A 25,674-nucleotide genomic window follows, 5' to 3' on the forward strand; every position below is an offset into this window, starting at 1 on the left:
AGAGATACTGACAACAGATGAGATTCAGGGGATTCGAGTTGGGAAGGGCTGTTTCAAAGTAGCGGCATTTGCGGATGACATACTGGTACATATGGAGAGTCCTAGAAGTTCCTTGGCGGCTCTTTTGGAAATCTTTGGCGAGTATGGACACTTTGCAGGTCTCCAATTGAACTTGGGGAAATCGGAGGCTTTACCTTCCTCAGACCAAGTGAAGGATGAATGGAGAGAGGGTTTCCCTTTGAGGTGGGCATCAGATTCATTTCGTTATTTGGGGATTAATTTAAGCATGGATGTGACAAAACTATACCAGCTTAATGTGGGGAAATTGATCGAAGATACGAAGGAGAAGCTGGAGCGGTGGCGTTTATTGCCAATTTCTCTAATGGGTAGAATTAATTTAATAAAGATGGTTCAGTTTCCAAAGTGGTTATATGTTCTTCAAATATTGCCTATACGCCTTCTTCAGAAAGATTTGAGATTAATTTATAAATGGGTGAGTGCTTTTTGTTGGGCAGGGAAAAAGCCGAGGCTGAGAATGGCACTATTGATAGGTTATTGGAGGCAGGGTGGTCTGGGACTGCCAGATTTGAAGTTATATAACCAAGCTTGTATGCTTCGGCATGTGGGAGATTGGATTGAGGGGACAACTGTTTACACACCATTATATTTAGAACAGGAACATTTTGCGCCTTATCATCTTTATTTTCTGTTGCACTGCAAAAAAAGTCAGTTGCCTGAGGGTATAAAGGGGAGTGTGCTCTTGAATTCATTGAGAGAGGGGTGGAAGGTTTTAGTGAGGCGGTTAGGTGGGGACCCGGAGGTGTCGGATCAGTTGCCTATTAGAGGGAATGGAAGGTTTAGATCAGGTTGGGATAATGTTTGGTTTAAGAAATGGGAGCAAAAAGGGATATATCTTCTGGAGCATGTAATGGGAGCCACAGGTGAGTTGGAACCGTTAGGAACTTGGGAGGAAGAGTCTTCGGAGGGGTGGGGTGCACAGTTTGCCTACGCACAGCTAACACACTACGTAAGGACCTTGGACAGGAATAAGTTGCAATTCAAGTTAGGAGTAGAGCTCAGGTCATTCTTTTCAAAGATTTCTGATAGTGGGTTGTCCATCTCTGGGTTAGTGCAGGCCCTTGTTCAGCTATGCCCTGCTAGAGGGTTTGAGGGGATCAAGGCAAAATGGGAGGAGGATTCCGGGGTGGGGCTAGGTACTTGGGAAGTTTTGCAATCTTTAAAAGGAGTTTATACTTTAACATCTGATATGCGGTTGAGGGAATGTGGGGCTCGGGTGATCCTACGGGCATATATGACTAAGGCGATGTTAGCACATGTGGAAGGGGGCCAAGATTCGCAGTGTTCCAAATGTGGTCATCCTAGACATACATACTATCATGCATTTTGGGCTTGCCAGAAAGTGAGGAGATTTTGGAACCAGGTGGTGCGTTTTTTGGAACGCCTGGTGGACAGATCTCTTCAAGGTTCAATGGAACAATTACTGTTGGATGTGCCTGGAGCATTTCGCAGTTTAAAGGGGCCTGGGCGACTGCTTTGTAGGAAATTATGCTTGGTGGCTCGGAAAACAATTTTACAATACTGGGTGGGGACGGAGACTCCCGCTTTGGGGCATTGGAGGAATCAGATACACCAATTGATGGCATGGGAAGCTCGAGATGCGAAAGGCACTCTAAGACGCAAGAAACAGTTTTTGACAATTTGGGACCCTTATTTGCAAATAATGAGCCCAAGAGGTAGGAGTTTCATTATTAACAATTTGTAAAATTCCTGGGGTAAAGTCCATAAGAGATGAAGGAGGTTAAGTTGCTTACACTCGAGACAATTGTAAGATGATTTGGGAAGGGAGGGGGGGGGGAGGGAGAGAGGGGAATTGCTGTTTAGTAAGTCAAGTTATGGGTGGTTAAGGAGTGGGGGGAACAGGGGGAGGGAACAAAGTTTTGTGGAAACACTGTATTTTGGTTCACTGCTGGAGTTCCATGTCCTTGCTGGGGTAGATGGAGGGCATGAAACTTGTTCAATAATAGTGGAAGAGACTGGAGTTTTCAGATGGAGGGGCAGTTACGTGTGTATTAGAACGGTCTGATTAATATTATGTTAAAAGTGAGTCTTGGGGATTCAGTTAACACAGGTTTACAACTAAACGGAGGGGAGGGTGGGGGGAGGGGGGTTGTTTGGGGATAAAAAGTAGAAAATGTTTTGACGTATGTGGACGGATTGATAGTTCTCTGTTGTATTAGGAAGGTCATTCGTTGACATTGTGTATCGATGCTTTATATAATACGTCAATAAAAAGATTTAAACAGAAATGGAATATCAAATGGAAAGAAGATACTGCATAAAACAGAAGACACTGGGACCAAAGCGAATAGAAAAACTAAATGATCAGACAACAAAGGTAGAAAAAAGTATTTTATTCAGAATTTATTAATTGGAATATGTCAGCTTTCTGTGAAATTTTGCATGTAAGTTTCAATTTTTCTGGTATTGCTGCATGCTGAGTCTGACATCGAGTTAACTTTCCAGTTCAGTATTTTGCCTTCATATTTTTTGCTTTCTAGTTCCTTGTGTCATGTCTGTTGTGTCATGTGTTTTTCACGAGGTAGTGTATTGGTGTTTTAGAGCCTGGTGTAATTACAGTTCTGCCTTTTCACACATAAGGTTGCAGCTCGTCCTGTCCTTGGAATTAGTGCTGTTATGGTTTAGTAAGGTTATGAGTGTGTTTTTGCACAAGTTTGTGTATAGTGTGTTGCAGTGGAGAGATTGTGTGTTGGCTTTACTGAGGTGGCACCAAAACATCAGAAAGGGTGTAGAGCCTAAATCATGACACACTACCTCTTGAAGGATCTACATATAGAGCTTATGCATTTCTAAGGTCAACACTGGCATGGTATGGGAAAAGGGGTGGGGAAATACTACTGGAGTGGAAGAAGGAAAGAAGGAAGGGAGAAAGAGCTGGCTTGATATCTCATACATATTCATTATGGTTATTCCCAAAAAAAGCCAGCTTTTTTTCCCTTCCTTCCTTCCTCCATATTAGCATATTCATTTGCATATGTATATATGCAAATGAATATGCTAATATGCTCCACCCCCTCCTTTGCCCCCCCAAATGAAACAGTCAAACTACGCCTATGACTCAGGTATATGGTAGGTAGGCCCTGCCCAGTGCATCCCAGGATGCACTGGGCAGGGCACCGCCATTTTGTAGGCGGCGCTGGAAGAGGAGGGAGTGCTCAGTGGCGTTCCTAGGGGGGCGGACACCCGGGGCGGCGCCCCGCCCCCGGGTGCAGCACCCCCCCCCCCCCCCCGATGCAGCGCGGACCCCCCCCCGGCGAAAGACTCCCCCCACGAAAGAGCCCCCCCGGGTGCATGCCGCTGGGGGGGGGTGCCGCAGCGCGCGCCTGCTGCGAGTTTACTAACTTTGCTCGTTTGCTGCAGCTCCCTCTGCCCCGGAACAGGAAGTAACCTGTTCTGGGGCAGAGGGAGCTGCAGCGAACGAGAGAAGTTAGCAAACTCTCGCAGCAGGCGCGCGCCGCAGCACCCCCCAGCGGCGTGCACCCAGGGCGGACTGCCCCCACCGCCCCCCCCCTTGGTACGCCACTGGGAGTGCTGCTCCCTTGTCCTACAACAAGGTATGGGGGATGTGGGTGGGGACTGCTAGACCACAAGGGCAGGTAGGGACTGGGTTTGGCAGCCCACTTGGGCCACCAGGGATTTTGTTTTGGGTGTGGGGGTAGGGGGTGGAGATCCACTGGACTTCCAGCCCCCCTGTCCTCATGTTGGAGGTCGGGGGCTGGAGGTCCACCAGACCTCCAGGGCCTTGCTTTTCCAGGGGGCAGCTCCTGTGTTTGACAGGTCAGGGCAATTGACAGTGCTCAGGCACAATCTTCCCGCACTTTGGCCAGATGATCAACGCTAATAATGTGTTTAAATTTGCATGTTATTAGCATTGATCATTGGGGAGATAATTCCCCACTCTGTTCTAGCGCTATTTTTAGGGTGCTGTTTCAGAACAGCGTGGGGAATTGATCATTGGCCTCTGAGTTCGTACCTGATGTAATGGAGGGTTAATGTACCCTTTTACTAAACTGCATTAGGTGCTCACAAGTGCCTTATACAGCAAAAATGGCCTAATGTGGGTTGTGCTAAAGTGGTCCACATTAGTTTTGCCATCTGTGTGCAAGGAGTGCACGGTATTTATTTTTTTTTGGAGGGGGCATGTCAAAGGCAAGGAATGGATGTGGGTGTGCTAATCTGTTAGCATGCTGACATTACCGTTGTCTATGTGGTTAGTGCATCCATAACACAGGTAAGTGCTCCCACTGTAATTCTTTTTCAGTTGCTGCGAGTTAATGCTATCGTTAGTGCCCAGTCATATATTCAACAAACAGAAAAAAAAAAGCCGAAGAATAACCATACTGGGTCAGACCAGCGGTCCATCTAGCCCAGTATCCTGCTTCCAACAGTGGACAATCCAGGTCACAAGTACCTGGCAGAAACCCAAATAGTAACAATATTCCATGTTACCAATCCCGGGGCAAGCAGTGGTTTCCCCATGTCTATCTCAATAGCAGATTAATAAATTCACAAAGAACTTCAGTAGACTTTGATCCACAGTCCTCTGGTTCTATGCCTTGGTTCTCAACTAGCTGCTCTAACCATTAAGCCACGTCTCCCCTTTCTCAACTGGCTGCTCTAATCATTAAGCCATGCCTCGCCTTTTTCAACTGGATGGACTAACCATTAAGCCACACCTCCTCTGACTCAACTGGTTGCTCTAACCATTAAGCCACGCCTCCCCTTTCTCAACTGGCTGCTCTAACCATTAAGCCACGCCTCCCCTTTCTCAACTGGCTGCTCTAACCACTAAGCCATGCCTCCCCTTTCTCAACTGACTGCTCTAACCATTAAGCCACGCCTCCCCTTTCTCAACTGGCTGCTCTAACCACTAAGCCATGCCTCCCCTTTCTCAACTGACTGCTCTAACCATTAAGCCACGCCTCCCCTTTCTCAACTGGCTGCTCTAACCACTAAGCCATGCCTCCCCTTTTAACAACTGCGCTAAAAATGGGCTCAGCATGCTGGAAAGTCCTGCATAAGGATGTATTAGGCCTATTTCTTAGTGCAGCTTAGTAAAAGGGTCCCTAAGTGACTTGTTTTATGTATTTATTCATTCATGTATTTAGCCCGCTCTCCCAATAATGGGTTACTCAATTGCATAAATAATAAATGAATGAACAAACAATGCCAGTATAATAAATAGATAATACAAATACAAGGTTACAAGGAGCACCAGTGCAATTTGAACCATGGAGTTATTAGCTGGTTCTGTGTGAGTTGTAATGGGTTAGCATTTTCACACCTTATATGCTGGGAAGGTTTCATGAATTGAGGGTGTTACTTGAAGAACTTGAATTTGCCTTCAAGTTTGGTAAAATGGGAGCAGCTGGTATTTGTTCAAACATGCCACCGAGGACGAAGTGCCTGAAAACTTCTGCCCCTTGCCAGAAATTAGCAATGATACTGGAACTCTTGTGAAGCCTGAGGTTTTTCCAGTAAATGCAATTACTCATGGGGTACTGACATTAATTGTGGTGCAGCAACAAAGATAGGTTACACCAATCCTGTTCATCCAGTTTCCATATTTTGGCTGGTGCACCATGGAAGGAGAAGAAAGGAAAGCAGGATAGTGAACCAGAAACATAACTTGCTTTTCTAAAAACATGCTCAGAAAGGTAGTTATGTTTCATTTGTGATTTAAAGACCTGCAAGTTATTGAATAAACTTAAGCAATAGCCCTGCAGGTTACTGAATGCACCCACTAAAAACTGCTCCAGGGACCTGATGGAGCTGGGTATGACATTTGAGGCTGGCATAGAGACTGGAAAAAAATGTTTTTGAATTTTTTTTAAGGGTGGGAGGGGGTTGGTGACCACTGGGGGAGTAAGGGGAGGTCATCCCCGATTCCCTCCGGTGGTCATCTGGTCAGTTCGAGCACCTTTTCAAGGCTTGGTCGTTAAAAAAAAGGGACCAAGGAAAGTCAACCAAATGCTCGTGAGGGACGCCCTTCTTTTTTCCATTATCGGCTGAGGACACCCATCTCTTAACCACACCCCGTCCCGCCTTCGGTACACTGCCGACATGCCCCTGTGAGCTTTGGTCGTCCCCGCAACAGAAAGCAGTTAAGGATGCAAAAAATTGGCTTTCGATTATGCCAATTTGGGTGACCTCGGGAGAAGGATGCCCATCTCCCGATTTGTGTCGGAAGATGGGCGTCCTTCCCTTTCGAAAAGAACCTAGATAATGTACCCTAGGTAGGCGCTCCTTCTGCTCACCTGAAAGTGTGCAAGGCCAGTCCAGCACCACCTAACTGCTGTATATCTCTTTACTTCCTCCCTCCCCGATTGGTTCCCTTGAAAAGGAAATCTTCTCTTCACAAACCCTAACACCAGCTCTGAGCTGGCATTAGGTTTTTGTGTTAGGGACCCTTCTTCAGGGTGCTGTTCTCTGAGCATCGGTGCAGTGCACTTCAGGCAGGCGGGCTCAGGCCCTCCCCCCCCCACCTGTTACACTTGAGGTGGTAAATGTGAGCCCTCCAAAACCCACCCGAAACCCACTGTACCCACATGTAGGTGCCCCCCTTCATCCCTAAGGGCTATGGTAGTGGTGTACAGTTGTGGGGAGTGGGTTTTGGGGGCTCAGCACCGAAGGTAAGGGAGCTATGCACGTGGGAGCAATGTGTGAAGTCCACTGCAGTGCCCCCTAGGGTGCCCGGTTGGTGTCCTGGCATGTGAGGAGGACCAGTCCACTGCGAATGCTGGCTCCTCTCACGACCAAATGGCTTGGATTTGGTCATTTCTGAGATGGGCGTCCTCAGTTTCCATTATGGCCGAAAACTGGGGACGACCATCTCTAAGGTCGACCTAAATGTTGAGATTTGGGCGTCCCCAACCGTATTATCAAAACAAAAGATGAACATCCATCTTGTTTCGATAATACAGGTTCCTCCTCCCCCCCCCCCCCCGCTTCGCAGGAACATCCTTAGAGATGGACGTCCTTAGAGATGGGCGTCCCCGTTCGATTATGCCCCTCTATATCTACTAGTGTGAGTTCTGATGCTTCGGGACCCCAGATCACAAGCGAGAAACCAAGTTGTCTCAAGGGAAGTACATTTCAGGCTTCTTTCAAAAGAAAAATATGTAGTACAAATACCAAGCACCTTCTTTCTGCAGGCTGGGAGCCGCTGCCTTCTTCTTCCTCCTCCCCCTCTGGCATTCTGGGCATGTGCTCAAGAGCTGTGTTTTAAGCACAACTCTTGAGTGCATGCCCAAGAAGAATCCTCCTGCAGTTGTTCCTCATGCTCAGTGCTACGAGTGTGCTTAAATTTTATTTATTTATTTTTTAGGATTTATTTTTATGTGTTTTTATTTTTAATTCTCTCTAGTCCTTGTTCATTTTTTAAATATCTGTGCTTTAGATGCTGCATATACTTGCTGCAGCATCACAAATAGCCCAAAGATAAAAACTCTGGCGTGAAATACCGCCCGATCAGCGTGTCTGAGCTGCTTCCTCATGCTTAACGCTAATGACATGCAAATTGACTATACCCTACTTTGTATTGTTGTTTGAATATTTTTACTGCTGTAATTGTCTATTGCTTGTGTTTGACTTATTCTTGCTGTACACCACCTTGAGTGATTTCTTTCAAAAAGGTGGTAAAGCTTTCCAGAAATGTGAAACATGAGTATAATGGAACAAAATGTAAATAGAATATCCTTTCTTTCAAAATGTGTCTTTCCTATTACACCTACCCTCAGGTGGATCTTTATCCTTTGTTCAGATTTGCATAAGAATGCATTTGTTTTCCCCTTTTTAAAAATGAGCTCTTGCACTCGCATAATAACACAAACCTCAGAGGTGGGATACACTTTTGTTGTTTTTTCTGTATTGGTCTTTGCCTCGTTTTGGGTGATACAAGTTTGTGAGGCTAGGGGTGGTGTACATGCTCAGAAATCCATTAAAAAAAAAAAGAATTATCTGCAACCTCTATATGTTATCTCCTTATTCAGTGCCAGTTGGTGAACTGGATGTCTGGTACCTTCTGCACCCTGTGGACAATGAAACCCGAACCATCACTCTGCTGTGGAAGGTAAAATCTTATACAGTATCTCTTCTTAAGTTTGCTTTCTTGGTCCTGCTCATCCACAAAATTATTCTCAACTGAAGGTGGATAGTGTGGATAGTGGAAGGTGAATAGTGTGTTACACTGATTTTAACATGGACATGGGATGTCCATTAGTGATGAGATGCAACATGCTGCCATGTTGAAACGAAGCCAGGGAAAGAAGAGCAGTACTTCCACAAGGGAAACCAAACAAGCACAAGAAGTGGAAGATCGTAAACAAAACAAGTCCTTGAAATGTTTATTTATTATTTTATTTTATTTATTTGTGACAGTGGCGTAGCTACAGGAGGCACAGGGGCCTGCTCCCCCCCCCCCCCCCCCAAAAAAAAAAAATTGTCTCTGGGGCCCCTGGTTTGGTTGGTGGGTGTCCCCAACCCTCGCCAGCTGAAGTGCTTGTCCCGCGCTGGTCTCACATTGCCTACCTTGCTCTTCTCAGTTGTGCTGTGCACACTCGTTTTAGTGAAACTGAGCATGCACGACACTTTGAGCATGCTCAGTTTCATGAAAACAAGCGTGCATGGCTCGACTGAGAACACAGCAGGGCAGGCAATGTGAGACCAGTGCAGGACAAACGCTTCAGCTGTTGGGGGTTGGGGGACCCCCGCCAGCCAAGGTGCCATCATGGGGGGGGGGGGGGGGGCAGCGGGGAGGTGGGCCAAAATGTGTCTTCGTCCCCAGTCGAGGCCTGGTTACGCTTCTAATTTGTGACATTTATATCCCACATTATTCCAAGGAATCTTGAGTTCAATGTGGCTTACAGCAAATAATCAATATAGCAGTGAAAAGGAACAGAGTAGTACCAGTGTAGTAAGTTAATTATAAGTTGAAAAATTGGGAGGATTATATCAAGGATATAGAAGAAAAAGTTGACTGCAATGTATGGTAAAGAACAATCATTATAGCAATGAAAGGGGAGATAGTAACAACAATGCAGTTTAAGTTAATGCAAGATTTATAATTATAAGTACAAAACAATTGAAGTAATTGAAGAATCGATTGAATTGTATACAGAAGTTACATTATGTATATACTTCATATAAGTTGACATTATATGGAAATTAAACTAAGTTAGTTTTCTGTTGACAAGAATTTGTTAAAGAGATTTGCGGAAATGTAGATAATTATATTGATGTTTAATTGACTTTGGTAATAAATTCCACCATTTTGTGCCCAGGTAGGTAAAGTCCATTGATAGAACAGATTTATAAACAATCTTTCTGCAACTGGGGAAATGTAATGTAATATAATCTCTTGCTCCAGAGATTGTGTTACGCAGAGGACGTTCTATGATTAGCTGCATGTAATATGAGGCCAATCCATAAATTATTAAATGAATAAAAGCACAGACCTTGAAGTAGACTCTAGCTTTTATAGGTAGCAAATGAATAGCAGAGGGGTTGCACTGTCAAAGCGTGACATATTGTAAATGAGGTGGGCTGCTGTATTTTGAACAGTTTGAATTTTTTTTTAATTAACTGTTCTTTACAACCAGCATAGATTACATTGCAGTAATCCAGTTGTGTTAGTACAAGGGATTGTATCAGGAGCCTAAGGATCAAGGTTGGGAAGTAAGACCTTATACGTTTTAACTTCCAAAGAGTGTTGAAATATTTGGATACAACCAAGGAGACTTGTGGTTCAAATGTTAAGCAGCAGTCTATAATCACTCCAAGTATTTTTAGTGCATTTTCCATTGGATAAGTAGTTTGATCAATGGGGTATGGTCAAAAGGGTTTGTTACTAGCAAGAACTTGGTTTTCTCTTGGTTTAGTTTTAGTCTAAAGTCAGATGCCCAAGATTCCATGAGGTCAAGACCTGACTTGATTCTGCCAAGAATTTCATTAACCTTATTGTCAAAGGGGATATATAAAGTCTGCATATAGAAAAATGTGGAACCCTGCTGTTTCTAGTTTAGAGCCCAGTGGTGGCATTATAACATTAAACAGGATAGTTAGTACTGGTGCTCGTATATGGGCTGTTTTAACATGCACCATTTCCATGCTCATTAGTGTTACCACCACTTCCCTAAAAACAACACTATTGCACATGCAAAATTTTCTGTCAAAAGCCGTATTATAAAGGTTTTCTGTCAAAAGCCATATTATAAAGGGATTGATAGGTATTAACATTGGATATACTCAGGGTAAGTACTTGTTCTCCTTGTGACTCTGAGCAAGTCACTTAACCCTCCATTGCCCAGGCACAAAATAAGTACCGGTATATAATATACTAGCCGTTGAGCCCGTTAAAACGGGCTAGTGGGTCGCCACTGCCCCCTTCCCCCCCCCCGAGTTCACCACTGCTAGTACCCCCCCGAGTCGCCACCGCCACCCCTCCACCCAGCCTGTCTCTTCGCTATTCAACTTACATCTCCGCAGCAGGCAGATCAGCTGAGCTCCCGTCGGCCTTCCTTCTCTGCCTGTGTCCCGCCCTTGTGTGACGTAACGTCGGCGAGGGCGGGTCACAGGCAGGGAAGGAAGACCAACGGCAGCTCAGCTGATCTGCCTGCTGCGGAGATGTAAGTTGAATAGCGAAGAGACGGGCCGGATGGAGGGGTGGCGGCGGCGGCGACTCGGGGGGGGGGGGGTACTAGCAGTGGTGAACTCGGGGGGGAGGGGGCAGTGGCGACCTCGGCAATTCCCTCCCCTTCGCGCAGTTTCCCTCTCTGTCCCACCCCCCATCATTACGTATTGACGCGGGGGCAGGACAGAGAGGGAAGTCTCTACTGCGCATTTGCAAGTGAGTACGGTCACTCGCCATTTGTATGTTTGATAAACCACTTTGATTGTAACCACAGAAAGGTAGTATATCAAATCCTGTCCCCTTTCCCTTATCATATACCACTAGTCCTTCCTACATTTTCTACCCCCTCTCCCTGGCAAACACAAATCCAGTCTCTGGAATCACATCCTCCTTCCTGTACACATTAATTGATTTGATTTGCTTACTTTTTTTTTTTGTCTATTAGATTGTAAGCTCTTTGAGCAGGGACTGTCTTTCTTCTATGTTTGTGCAGCGCTGCGTTCGCCTTGTAGCGCTATAGAAATGCTAAATAGTAGTAGTAGTAGTAATATATATATATCCTGGAATAGAAATCTGGAACTTCAAATCATTTTCCAATCTCCAAATGAGCTTCCAGACCCCTAATTTTTCTGTCCTCAATCTACAAATGGGCCCTTGGACCTGTAATAATCCCAAATGGGCCTCCAGATCCTCAAAACCAGAGGGCATGGCAAAATAGCAATTTGAAGGATGTGCTGGCAGCTAGCTCAGATTTCAGTCAGTTGTTGGAGTTACATTTCTCTAACCAAGCATGGAGAAGAGGAAGGCAAAGTCCAAGAAGAGCCTGGGTGATAGTCCATGGGCCAACGAATCACCATGGTTTGACTCTGCCACATGCTACAGCAAGTGACTACTATGGGGAGCAGCATTCAATCTTCCACTAAGCTCTTTATTAATTTTATTTATTAAACACTTATAAACTGCTCTTTCCATAGTTCCAGGTAGCTAACAGTAAAACATACATAATTAAAAACATCAAAGCAACAAAAATAAATTACAAATACAATGGTGACTTAATCCAGCGACTAACTTACAGCCAAAAATATCCACGTAAACCTTGAGCACCATTAAAATATCTGAGCCTTCAATATCTTTTTCTACTTTATTTTTAAATAAGTACTAAAGGCCTTCTCAAATAGCCAGGCTTTTAAGTTGTTTTCGAAACTGCAACACCTTTGAATAGCTCTTGATATCTCTGAGCCCATAGGCGCCCAGTATAAGAGGCTTGGGGAGGCTAAGCCTCCCCTGCTGCAGCAGGATGGATCAGCTGTGGAGTCCCGCTGCTCTGGGGGGTTTAAATTGTTGATTTACCTCCATCCTCACAACAGGAGCTGTCTCTAGCCTTGTGTAACCAGTTGTAGAAATTGGTTTATGGTTTAATTTGTTTACCTTACTGCTGGGAGAGCAGGGGGGTTGGCTGGAGGTGTCCTGGGTTGCCAGGGAGATATTTAACGAGGGTGACTTCCTGAACGGCACATGAGCAGTTCATACCAAAGAGACTTGCACTGACACCTTAGGACAGATAGCAGCAGAATCAGATGCTGGGCCAGCATGATCAGAAAAAGTCACCAGACAACAAAGGTAGAAAAGATCATTTTATTTTCATTATAGTGTTTAGAATATGTCCACTTTGAGAATCAGGTGCTCAACATTAAAAGTTTATATTTATTTACTTATTTATGGCATTTTATCCCACATTAAACATGAATTAGGGTGTTTTGTGGCTGTACATGAGAATTGTGATGATATGATCCCTTGTTTCATATTGTTGACGGTCTGCATTTTCCGTATGGGTGGTATATTGGTGTATTAGGTTCTGCCCAGTGTAATATTTATGATACAGTAAGGTTCTGAGTGTGTTTTTGCACAAAGTTGTGCAGTGTTTTGCAGTTGAGCGATTATGGTTAGAATATGCTTTGAGCAACCACTTTATTCTTTGACATATGATATATATCTAATATCTAAATTTAATAAAAGGTATTAATTGTGACTTTTATTTTTATTTATTTATTTTTTCTGTGTGTTCTCAGACAATTAAGGATTTAAACTCCACCCCTGGCCCCCACCCCTAACCCCGCCCCCTTTAGCCTCCCCAAACAGTTGGGCCACCAACCGCCTATGTCTGAGCCCCAGTGGTGCCTCACTTTCACTTCACTCAAATGATGCACATCATGCTGGCACCGAGAAGGAGATAGCCTGGATGAGTGTGTTTATAGACCAGGAAGCACCAACGCTGAGTGGACATTTGTTGGAGGATAAGACCGAGCTGCTTGAACAAGGTTAACTGGAGGAGGTGGATACACAGGGGATGTAGTCCTCACCTCCACCAGCTCAGGATGAGGGCAGAAGTGGCCCTGAAGCTTGGGGCTCCATATTTGGTTCGAGTTCTCAGAAGGTCCGGTTGCAATTTCTTCATTGGGGGCTAGTGGTTTCTACTCTAGTAAGCCCTATGAAAGTTTCCCTGGAAGATATTTGAGAGGTGGTGACATGGATTGTGTGGATTTATATCACAAACTGTAATCTTTCCACAAAAGGCTAAAGCGAAGCTTGAAGATCAGGGTGCCAGGCTGAGCAGTGGGTGAAACTGAATCTCAGCCCTCCAAACTTCGGGTGTCTGGATTAATAAGGAGAATTTGGTCTTTCATACAGTAGAGTAGCCATACCTCAATTTCTGGGTGAGCCTGGGGGTGAAGTGAGTGAGCACGGCCCATGCATTTCCTCTCCACCCGCTACTCCCCCAACCCCCCTCCCCTGCCCTGAAGTAGTAAAAATGAATACCTTGGCTAGTGGGGATCCCCAAGCCCTGCCAGCTGAAGAGTCCTCTCTGGAGTCCCCCTGAGCCGCCTCAACTCCAGGTCATATTTCCAGCTGCCAACATTGGCACTCCCCACGCATGCGTGCATAGGGTGTGCCGGTTGAACTAGGCATGTGCAGGGGGTGTCAGCATTTGCAGCTGGAAATGTGCCACCTACTGCCCCAAGGTTCAGACAACTCGGGGGGGGGGGGGGGGCTCTGCAGCTGGCAGAGCTTGGGGAGCCAAAACTGTGGCTATGCCACCACTTTCATAATAACACGGAAGCATTGAACAAGCTGTGAGAGAGAGGAAAGTGAGATTTCTCAACTTGCCAAGAACTATGTTTATATCTGCACAAGAACTATGGAAAATATATGCGAGAGGTGTTGAAAATCCCACAAGACAAAAGAAAGTGAAGTGGAACTTCTCCACCTTCCTGGAACCCTCGCAGGATAACATATCTACCAAGTCCACCCTAGTAGTAATCCTGAATTTGCAGCTAGATAAGAGCATGATCTTTAAAAGTTTCTTTAAGATTAGGGATTCCTCATTTTGTGGGCAGAGGGTTAGTCTGTTTCCCGATGTGGCTAAGACCACACAGCAGAGGAAAAAGGTTGGTTTTATAGCTTAAGCAGAGTGTGGGGGACTTGAACTGGAGATAAGGCAGGCGGGATTTGGCTGAAAACAGGGCTAGGCAGGACAAGACAAGAACTGGTTTCAGACAGGGCAATGCAAGGAAAACAGGGCACGAACTGGATCCAGACACAACTAGGGAAAGGGGAAAGGAATGGGACTTGATATATACCACCTTTCTGTGTTTTTTTGCAACTACATTCAAAGCGGTTTACATATTATATACAGGTACTTTATTTGTACCTGGGGCAGTGGAGGGTTAAGTGATTTGCTCAGAGTCACAAGGAGCTACAGTGGGAATGGAACCCAGTCCCCCTGGATCAAAGTCCGATGCACTGACCACTAGGCTACTCCTCCACCCCAACTAAGCAAACAAGGCAAGAACTGGAGACACAGCAAGACAGAGACTAGGAGACAAGGCAAGGCTGGAACTTGAAGACAAAGCCGGACTGGAAATGATGTGGATATTGAAACGAGTGAAGCCATATCTCCCATTCAACACTTTCCGGAACCTGATACAGTCCACTGTTATTACCCACGCTGACTACAGCAACAGTGTTTTTTTAGGATGCAAAACCCAAATAACTGAAGAGACTCCAAACTGCCCAAAACACGGCAGCCAGACTTATTTTTGGCAAATCAAAATTCGAAAGTGCATCACCTCTTCGAGCAAAGCTTCACTGGCTCCCCATCAAAGAAAGAATAAATTCCAAGATCAACACAATGACCCACAAGATCATATACGGTGAATCCCCCGGCTACTTTTGTGATTTGATCAACCTCCCTGCCAGAAACAGATCTATTTCTTCACAAACTTATCTCAACCTACACCTTCCCAATTGTAGAGGAGTTAAATACAAGACCTACTATGCATCCAGTTTCTCCTTTTTGGGCAGCCAGCTTTGGAATGCTCTACCCAGACCAATCCGATTAATTAACGACTACTTGCCCTTTAGAAAAATGCTGAAAGCTCATCTCTTTAAGCAAGCCTATCCTAATGTCCCAACCTAATCTCACCAACCTCCACTCCCAATTCTGTTCTGACTTAGATGACGACCTCATCATTGGTTTTATTTACCCCACCTCCCCATTCCCCCTTTACTCATCCCATCCTTCTCTTCTCCATTTCCCTTTTATTTTATCCCTCCTTACCCCTTTTCTCCCAAATTATACTATCCTATCCTGTCTACCCTCTCTTATCCTAATCATACACTATCAAGCCCAACTTATAATGTTTTGAAATTTCTATTATATGACTTTGTATTTCAAATTACTATGTAAGCTGCATTGAGCCTGCATTATGTGGGAAAGCGCGGGGTACAAATGTAATAAATAAATTGATGGCGTTCCAAAAATCTACGTTCACGGTTAAAGAATATACTTGCTCTGGGCCTAACTTGGGCGCTGGTATTTACACCAAGTTTTATTTGGTGTAAATGGACTCACCTAGAACTAGGTGCAGGCATGGCTGCTAGACGTATTCTATAAACCGCGCCTAAATCTAGGCATACTTTATAGAATACATCTAGGCGTGTTTTTTTCTGTGTCAATTTTCAGGCGCCATATATAGAATCCAGCTCTTAATTCATGAAATAGCATTAGCCAAGTGTCATGTTAGCGTGGTCACTGTTACCGTGCCGCGCACTAACACCATGCACTGATTTATGTGCCGACTGCTTTAATGAAAAGACCCCTTAGTTACATAAGGCAGAACACCATCTCTTGCACAACTCAGGACGTGGGGGGTCCTCAGACAGGTATATCATAGAAAGGCATCGATCAACATTATATCCAAACAGCTTTGCTGCTTCACATTAGAAAGTAAGTTTTATGGAGCGATCTAGAGTTCCTTGCCAGTCTATGTACCACCCTAAGAGAATTTGGCTTTGCAGACTGCTATTGGTGCCTTGTAACATAGTAAAAGACAGAAAGACCAGATGGTCCATCTAGTCTGCCCAGCAAGGTGGCTGGAGTCTTACCTGCCACTCTGTGCAGAACAGGCAGGTTAACTCCTCTGTGCCTTCATATAGGATTGTACCTTCTGCTCCAGGCAGGTTACACTCGGTGTCATTTGTTTGGCTTTAGATCCCTTCCTCTTCCTAGATAGAGATCCTCAATATTTATCCCAACCACCTTCCTCAGAAGAGCGTAGACAGTGTTTCAGCACATGACTGAGAAATATTTGCCATCAGCCTTCTCAATTTTCAGGGTGCAAATGTGAACTCTAAAATAGCCTGTGTGACAGGCAGAAACACTGCGTAGCCTTGCCACTCCCTGGCATTGGCCTTATCTTGGCAAGCATTGACTTTTTATCTTAAGGAACAGACAAAAACTGGGAGCCAAATCCTCTTTCGTTTTGTCATACGGTCCTGTTATGTTCTTCGCCCAGTAAAGCCTTGAACAGGTCCAGCTGAATGCACATGAAATGTTTTCTGTCTTATTGAATTTCATTCTCTCAGCTTTGACACGTGGAGGTCCTAAAAAAAGGACAATACTAAAAAAAAAATGCAAAAATGTAACCACATTTGGCACAGAAGGTTCCAGAGGAAATGTGTAGTGAACCTGAGCTAGAATTTGGGCATTAAACAACTATCCGTCCTAATGAATGTGAAAGCACTGCAAATGTCACTCCAGTTGAACCAATTTCGGTTTGACACATGGGCAGTGCTGAGGGCTGGCTTTTCTGTGAATTTTTTTACAATGGAAAAAAGTTGTTTACGTGAGCTTGAGGCTTTTCATATTTGTTTTGAAAAATAAGAGATCTTAGCTACTGAGTCATTGCTTACATTTGTTTCTCAAATCTTCAGCTCTCAATTTATGCCATTGGTGTTCTGCTTTTCGCACCTGTTGTTTGCATAATTTCAGGCTGGGGTGATACCAGGGCTAGGACTGTTGCTCCCTAGCATTAATGGTTTTTGTAGGGGCAATGTTGTCCGTTAGGACACAGTTCCGAGCAGTGATCTGTTCCTCCAATGACTGGTCTTTAAACTCTAAGGGAAAGTAGTCAGAGAGAGAGGAAAGAGGAAGTGGATCTAGGCATCCCAGACATCTGGTCAGAATAAAGGAAGGCATAGCAATATGAACTGGTTTATGAAGTGAAAATTTAAAATGAAGGGAATAATGATCAGACCAGGAAACTGGCATTGTCAGTGGATTAGTACAATTAGTCATTACAAGGTCCAGGGTATGGCCCACCATATGAGTTGGCCCTCTGACATATTGTATCACTCCAATATCCTCTAAGAACGTCGAGAATCTTAGAGAACGTGGTTTTGTGTCGTCATCAAGATGGATGTTAAAGTCACTCCAAAATTAAAAGGTAACTGTCCAATAACCAATTCTTAATCCACAGAAGGACATTTCTTCCAATCCCATGGCTCCTTAATTTTCTCAGGAGTCTCTCATGAGGTACTTTGTCAAAGCAAATTGGTGCGGCAAGACCTCCCTTGGCTGAATCCATGCTGATTCTACGTGTTCTGTAATTTTATTCTTTATAATTGTTTCCACTATTTTTCCAGCACTGAAGTCAGGCTTACTGGTCTGTAATTTCCTGGATCACCGCTTGAACCCTTTTTAAAAATCAGCATCACTTTAGCCACCCTCCAGTCTTCAGGTACTACAGATGATTTTAACAACAGGTCACAGATCACTAGCAGCAGATCAGCAATTTCATGTTTGAGTTCTTTCAATACCCTAAGGTGTATACCATCCAGTCCAGGTGATTTAACACTCTTTAACTTGTCAATTTGACTCAGTACATCTTCCAAGTTCACCGAGATTTCTTTCAGTTCCACTGCATCGTTACTCCTGAAAACCATTTCTGGTATAGGTAGATCTTTTACATATTCTTCCGTAAAGACCGAAGCAAAAAATTCATTTAACCTATCCACTATGGCCTTGTCCTCCCTGAGGGCTCCTAAGTACTCCTTTTGCTCCTTCCTGATCTAACGGTCCCACAGATTCCCTCGCAGGCTTCCTGCTTCTGATATACTTGAAAAAATTTGTTTCTATTTGTCTCCCTGGCAAGTTTTTCTTCATATTTTCTTTTAGTCTTCTTATTCAATGCTTTGCTTCTGGCTTGACAGTGCTTATGCTTCTTCTTATTTTCTTCATTCAGATTCTTTTTCCATCTTTTGAAGGATGTTCTTTAGACTCTAATAGCCTCTTTCATCTCACCTTTTAACCACGCTGGCTGCTGTTTGCTCTTTTTTCCACCTTTGTTAATACGTGGAATACATCTAGTCTGGGCTTTCATGGTGGTATTTTTAAACAACATCCATGCCTGATTTAACGTCCTAACTTTTGCGGCCGACCCTTTCAGCTTCCTTTTAACCATTTTCCTCATTTTGTCATAGTCACCCTTGTTGGATTATTTGTAGTAAATAATTAGCAGATTTTATACACACAGCTTCAGCTTTAGAAATGTTAATTTCTTTTCTTCATCTCTCTCATACACCCCAGAATAATTCACTGCTGAGTCACTTTAAAGTTGAAGTAACAAAACATCTGTTTACTCACAGTTTGTAGTTAGATTATATTCAGACAGGCTTATATATACATAATACTATACATTTGGATTATCAGCTCTTTCCATGTGCTTAGATGGTAATGGATGCTCACACCACCATAGATCCACAGCTTAGGAGAGATCATGAGCTCCATGTGCTGTGCCTAACCCCCACACAGGAAGTTGCATGGGTGTGACCTCTCTAGGAAATTCACATCAGAGGTCACAGAGTAATCACAGAGAAAAAATTGGTGACAGACAATGCATGTAAAATACAATACATTATTCCAACAAACCCCTTCTCATGCATAACTGTCATGCAATTATTAATTCATACAAAATCCAAGCTTTATTCGCAGATTCTCAAAACGTTCTCTGGGTAACGGTTTGGTCATGATGTCAGCTGTCATCTCACTGGTGTGACAATAGTCTAGACTGATGACCCCTTCTTTCGCCAGCTCTCGCACGTTGTGATATTTCGTTGCGATGTGCTTGGTGCGTGACTGAACCTTGTCATTCTGTGACAGTCTGATGCAGCTCTGATTATCTTCCATTATCTGGATTGGTCTCTGTTCAGCTATTCCAAAATCCAGCAAAAGTTTTTCAATCCACATCAGTTCTCTGCATGCTTCTGATACGGCCACATATTCAGCTTCTGTAGAAGACAGACTCACAATACTTTGTTTATGACTGGCCCAAGAAATTTGTACATTTCCATACATAAACACATATCCACTTGTGGATTTATAATCAGAATGATCCCCTGCCCAATCTGAATCACAGTAACATATTAGTTTTGGATTACTATTGGCTGAAATCTTTAATTTACAATCAATGGTACCTTTTAAATACCTTACCATCCTTTTAACTGCAGTCCAATCTGATTTGGTAGGTGAGCTGACCCTTCTGCTCAAAATTCCTACTGCATTTGCTATATCAGCCCTGTATGTGATAGTCAGATATAAAAGCTTACCTATGGCTGATCTATATTGGATGTTATCTGGTAAAGGTTCTCTTACTGTTTCATCCTTCAGAAAATCAGTGATCATGGGAGTGCTTACAACTTGGGCATCTTGCATACCTAAACTTTCAATAAGCTCATTTATTTTCTGCTTCTGGCTTAGAAGATAAGAACCATCATTTTGTTTCTCAATTTCTATACCAAGATAGTATGACACATTACCAAGTTCTTTTATCTCAACATTGAGGTTTAAATATTTTACAATGTCCTTGTACTCTTGCTCACTTTCGCTTGCAATGAGCAGATCATCAACAAAAGCTAAAATGTATGCATATTGTCCATTTCTGCACCTAGTGTACAAGCATTTATCTGCTTCACCTTGCTTAAATCCTAAATTTGTCAATATTTCATGCAATTTGTCATTCCAACATTTTGCACTTTGCTTTAATCCATAAAGACCTTTGTTTAATTTACACACTAGCTGTCTTTGTTTTGTATTTATGAAACCTGTTGGCTGTTCCATGTACAAGTCTTCAGTTATATCTCCATGAAGAAATGCTGTTTTCACATCAATGTGGTTGACTTGCATGCCTTTTGAGACTGCAATGCTCAGAAGTGTTCTAATTGTCGTGTGTTTCACTACAGGTGCAAACACTTCATCAAAATCTTCTCCATATTTTTGAAGATATCCCTTTGCGACTAATCTGGCTTTATACCTTTCCACTTTTCCTTGTGCATTCCTTTTTAACTTGAATACCCATTTGCATCCTATAGCTTTCTTGCCAGGAGGTAATTTTGTAAGAATCCAAGTATTATTTTTATCCAATGCATCAATTTCTTCTTGTGCAGCTTTACGCCATTCAGCAGCTTCTTCTGCTGGCATTTTCTCAATCTCATCCCATGTTAAGGGCTCTTGAGCTTCTGCTGACTTTGTTAGGTAAGACAGTCTTGGGGGTGGAACACCTTTGTTTTCCCTGGATGAGCGTCTGACAACAGGTTGGTCTGACCTTTCCGCATCCTCTAAATCTGAGAGTCCTTCTCCAATTGATTCCCCTTCTCCAACTGTACTGTCTCCTGCAATGATTCTTTCTGTGTCTGCTTCCTCTGCCTGTTCCTCGTTAGATACAGATGAGTTGCTTTCAGACATCTGCCTTGGTATGGCATTTATATATACTGGCATGTCTATTATGGTTCTAGTTTCATATTCTGGATGATAAGGCTCATCTGGGATAATCCAGCCTTTATCAACCCTTTTGTTTTCATCAAAATATGTAACATGTCTTATGCCAACAATGCCAGTTTTCAGATTCAAAATTCTATATCCTTTGTGTCCTGGAGCATAGCCAACTAAAATGCCCCTTTCTGTTGTGGAATCCAGCTTATGCCTTCTTTGCTTTGGTACATGAGCATATGCTGTACTTCCAAATGTTCTTATGTGTGACAGGTTTGGCTTCCTACCATGCCATGTCTCATGTGGTGTGCGCTCAGCGCCTTTAGTTGGCATTCTGTTTTGTAGGTACACTGCTGTGAGAATAGCTTCCCCCCATAGTCTTTTAGGGAGATTGCTATCTGACAGCATACATCTGGTCATTTCCACAAGTGACCTAAATTTTCTCTCTGCAACAGAATTTTGCTCTGGTGTATAAGCTACTGTTGTGATATGCTGAATGCCTTCTTGTTCTAGAAATGTGCGCATGCTTTGTGAAGTGAACTCACCACCATTGTCGGTCTGAAGAACCTTTGGTTTTCTTTCAAATTTATTGCTCACCATGGCTACGTATTTCTTCAGCATGTCTGTGACTTGACTTTTTTCTTTCAGCAAATAGGCCACACAATATCTAGAGAAATCATCCAAGAATATTAGCACAAATCTGTTATTTCCCAATGATGGGATATTAAACGGTCCACATAAGTCACTGTGTATTAAGTCCAGTACTTTATTACTCCTATTTCCTGTGTATGCAGGAAATGAGGGTCTCACACCTTTTTGAGTAACACAGTCTATGCATTTCTCCATTTTACCAGTATTTGCACTTATCTGAATGCCTGTGGCTAGTTGCCCATTGTGAAGATCCTGGATCACCTTAAAATCACGATGTCCCAGGCGGCGGTGCCAGATTTCCAGACTACATTTACCATCATTCTTCCTTACTTGCGCCATATGTGAGGCTTCACCTGAAATGCTCAGTTTATAAACATCATTATGCATAAAAGCTTCAGCATACACTTCATCATTTTTAGAGATTGTGCACTTACTGTTTTCAAAATGAATCACAAATCCCTTCTTATCTAATGTAGATACACTAAGCATATTGCAAACTGCTTGGGGAATATACAAGACATCACTTACAGGAATTTCTTTAACTTCATTAGACACTTTGCATTTTAAGAATCCAATGCCTTTTGCTTGGATCTTAGCAGTCCCTGCGTTTGCAGTTTTAAGAATACCTTCTTCTGGACACATTTCCTGAAAGAAATCCTTACAATTGGTTAAATGGCATGTGCTCCCCGAATCCAAAATCCAAGTACTTTCATTTGAATTATTATTTACCATAGTCAAAGATTTTTCTGCCATTAGAAAGCTCTTATGTTTATCATTGTCTTTCATACATGTCCTGCTTTGAAAATTCTTTTGTTCCATTGGCTTAGGTGAGCTAGAGGGGGTGTTTTGTGTTTCCTTACACCATTTAGATACATGTCCCTCCTTTCCACATGAATAGCAAATCAGCTTGCCCTTGGGTGGAGTTTTCCCATAGCTCCGCCTTCCTCTATTCTTTGCCAAGAAATTTGTTTCATTTCTCTCTGACTGTCTTTGAGAACACATCTCCTCAGAATCATTAATTATGCATTCCTGCCTCAGTTTTGATGCTGCCTGTTCAAAAGATTGCCCTTCAATGGCTTCATTTACAGACCTAAAAACATCAAACTTCTTTGATAGTGAGGTAAAAAGAAATGCTCTTTTCAATGCATCACACATGGGAATTCCAGAAAGTTCTAGCTTTTGAAATGAAGACATAAGATGCATAATGTGATCATTACACTTACTTTTATCCCTTAATTTGGTTTCATTCAACTCTGCCAACCAAATTGGTTGCTGTTTTGCATATGTAGTTGCATACATAGTTCTCAGTTTATATAAGATGTCCTTTGGTGTATCTTTTCCCTCCACTAATATGGCTTGTTTCTCTGAGAGAGCTTCCAAAAACATGCACTTCACATAATAGTTTGCATTGTCCCATTCAGCCATATTTTCAGCTGTTCTGTTTTGGTCTAAGCATATATTTAATTTCTTTGCTTGAAGGAGACATCTGAATCTTAGTTCCCACTGCTGATAATTAAATTCAGTTAATTTAGGCACCTTGAGAGAGTGGAAAAATGGTGAATTTCCTCCCTCAGCCATTTTCTTAGCCTTCTGTCTGGTGTGTGGGGGGAGAGAGAGACAGACTGAATCTTTCTTTTAAAACTTAAGAGAAAAATGTGGCTTTTTTTACTGCCTGGTAATATTTCTCTTCTTTTTCAATTCCTGGCCCTGGGCCCATAACCCTTTTGTTGGATTATTTGTAGTAAATAATTAGCAGATTTTATACACACAGCTTCAGCTTTAGAAATGTTAATTTCTTTTCTTCATCTCTCTCATACACCCCAGAATAATTCACTGCTGAGTCACTTTAAAGTTGAAGTAACAAAACATCTGTTTACTCACAGTTTGTAGTTAGATTATATTCAGACAGGCTTATATATACATAATACTATACATTTGGATTATCAGCTCTTTCCATGTGCTTAGATGGTAATGGATGCTCACACCACCATAGATCCACAGCTTAGGAGAGATCATGAGCTCCATGTGCTGTGCCTAACCCCCACACAGGAAGTTGCATGGGTGTGACCTCTCTAGGAAATTCACATCAGAGGTCACAGAGTAATCACAGAGAAAAAATTGGTGACAGACAATGCATGTAAAATACAATACATTATTCCAACAACCCTTTCATCTAGGTCCCAATTTTACAAAGATGGGATATACACATCTAAAACTGTAAACCACATATGTGGTGATAAGGCATGGTCTGGGCATGTTTTGGGCAGGCCAAAAAAAATGTGTATTCCTCATTTCAGAAGGGGAATATATGTCTATGTCCAAAAAGATCAACATTGGGATTTACTCCTGATACCCGGGTCATCTAAGTTTCAGAAAAGTGCTCCTAATGAGTAGCAGTCTACTGGAGGGATTATGGGAATGCACCCCAGTGGTTGCTGACCCCGTGAAAATGAAACTGGCAAGGGATAGTAGACACTGTGACAGCTTCAGAAAAAAATAAGCATATATGTTTTCTAAAATGGCTTGCAGAAACGTTTATTTTCAGGCACATAAATTTATGTTTACGTTTAAAAGCCTTTCAATATGTGCGATCAAAGCAAATTACAAACAGAATAAACCTTAAAGCTGTAGGAAAAGACAAATGTGACAGGAGAGAAAGAGGTAAGATACAGTAAAAGCAAAACAGATAAAAATAGAAATAAAACCATTAGACTATCAAATAGATTGCAAAGCATGCATGGATCTACCGACCACTGTTCCCTCTAAGCTGAGCAGGAGTCAGTGGGAGATGCTGTTTCACTATCACTTTTTCAATAGCCAGAGACAGGCAAGCTCTGCAGGACTCCAGGGAACCTGTCTGTCCCTAGCAATTGAAAACACAATATTGAAGCAACGCCCCCCCCCACTGGCAGCAATGCAGACGCTATTGAAAACAGTAGTAAACTTGTGAGGTTTATGACTGCCTGTGTGGGTTTTTTTTTTTTTATTTGAAAGCTTCCCATACATAACAGGAGGGTTTTTTAACCTCTGGGGGGTCCTGGGGCAAGAGCCACGGTCTACAGGTGCAGATGTTTTGGAGCAGCAGACTTCTATTTAGAGCCACAGGAAGCCTAATTTTTGTAGCCGGCAGCTTTAAGAAAGGACCCAGCTCTGCCTGAGCCTCAGGGCCGGGTTATGGGGACCCCCCAGAGGTTAAAATAAAACTTGGGTTACATATGGAAAGCTTTCAAATAAATTAAAAAGCTGCCGAATTAAAAAAAAAACCAAACAAAGCCACACATAGGCGTCATAAACATCACAAGTTTGCTATTGTTTTCAATAGTGTCTGCGAATGTTTGGGGGTCACACAATATGGCAACTGCACAGGGGAGATGGCTTCAACTTTTTGACATCATGCCGTCTCCTGTCATAAAATCTCCTTGTGTTGGCTGCTGGCTCCCTGTCTCCCCCTACAGCCTGTCCAATAGACTGCAGGGGAGAAGGGAGTTGCTGTAGCCTAGCAGCTGCCAGTGGGGAAGACAATTGCAGCAGACAGAGAGATTCAGATAACTTTATTGGCATAACAATTTTACCTATCTTTCCAAAGAAATACCTATAGCAGTTAAGGTTAAAAAAAAAAAGACAGAGAGTTACTGGGAGAGGAATAAAGGGAGCAAGGGAGGGATGAAGGGAATGGAAAGAGGTCAGTGGTTGGAAGAGACAAGGCTGCTTTGAAATGCTGTAAGAGACAGAAAGGAAGAGATGCTGGGTGACTGATAGTGGAGCTGTAGGAGAGGAATAGACACAGACTGTGAGGGTGAGAGGAACTCAGGAACCGATACTCAAAAGTAAACGCGGGCGCTAGAGGCCAATAGCACCGGAGTCCGGACTAGCGTCCACATTTACCTGCACAGAATGTTCAGAGGCCTGGAGCGTGGTAGCAAATGAGCATGCAGATGAACAGCACGAGTATCATGCTAATGTAGTCAAGCCCTTGTAAATGAGGTCATTTTGTATTCCTCCCTAGCGATCAGAACAGAGCATCCAAAACAAAGCTGCCTTACCGCTGCAAAACATAATGCCAGGTTAGAGCAGGCATTAGGATGTTGGAAGAGAGGGTTTCTTATGATTCTTTCTTCAAAATCTGCTGGTTTTGATTGGTTTTGGAGGCAGAAGGAAGTCCATACAAGACCTTAAGCACTGGTTGTTA

At 43.1% G+C, this 25,674-nt stretch overlaps 1 protein-coding gene and 1 long non-coding RNA gene across 2 annotated transcripts in view; one reads left to right on the forward strand and one right to left on the reverse strand.

Moving 5' to 3' along the window:
* Nucleotides 1–25,674, forward strand: part of IL12RB2 (interleukin 12 receptor subunit beta 2) — a 112,519-nt gene that overhangs the window by 41,759 nt on the left and 45,086 nt on the right. The window contains exon 9 of the mRNA XM_030206182.1: nt 8,091–8,170. Coding sequence (XP_030062042.1) covers nt 8,091–8,170 — 80 coding nt within the window. The remainder of the gene's footprint in view (nt 1–8,090; nt 8,171–25,674) is intronic.
* On the reverse strand, nt 5,501–25,662 carry LOC115472093. Its single transcript, XR_003942466.1, has 3 exons — nt 25,516–25,662; nt 19,764–19,765; nt 5,501–5,512 (listed from the first exon to the last, which is right to left on the reverse strand). It is a non-coding gene; the product is annotated as an uncharacterized LOC115472093 (long non-coding RNA).

Source organism: Microcaecilia unicolor, chromosome 6 (assembly GCF_901765095.1).
Source record: "Microcaecilia unicolor chromosome 6, aMicUni1.1, whole genome shotgun sequence".
NCBI lineage: Eukaryota > Metazoa > Chordata > Amphibia > Gymnophiona > Siphonopidae > Microcaecilia > Microcaecilia unicolor.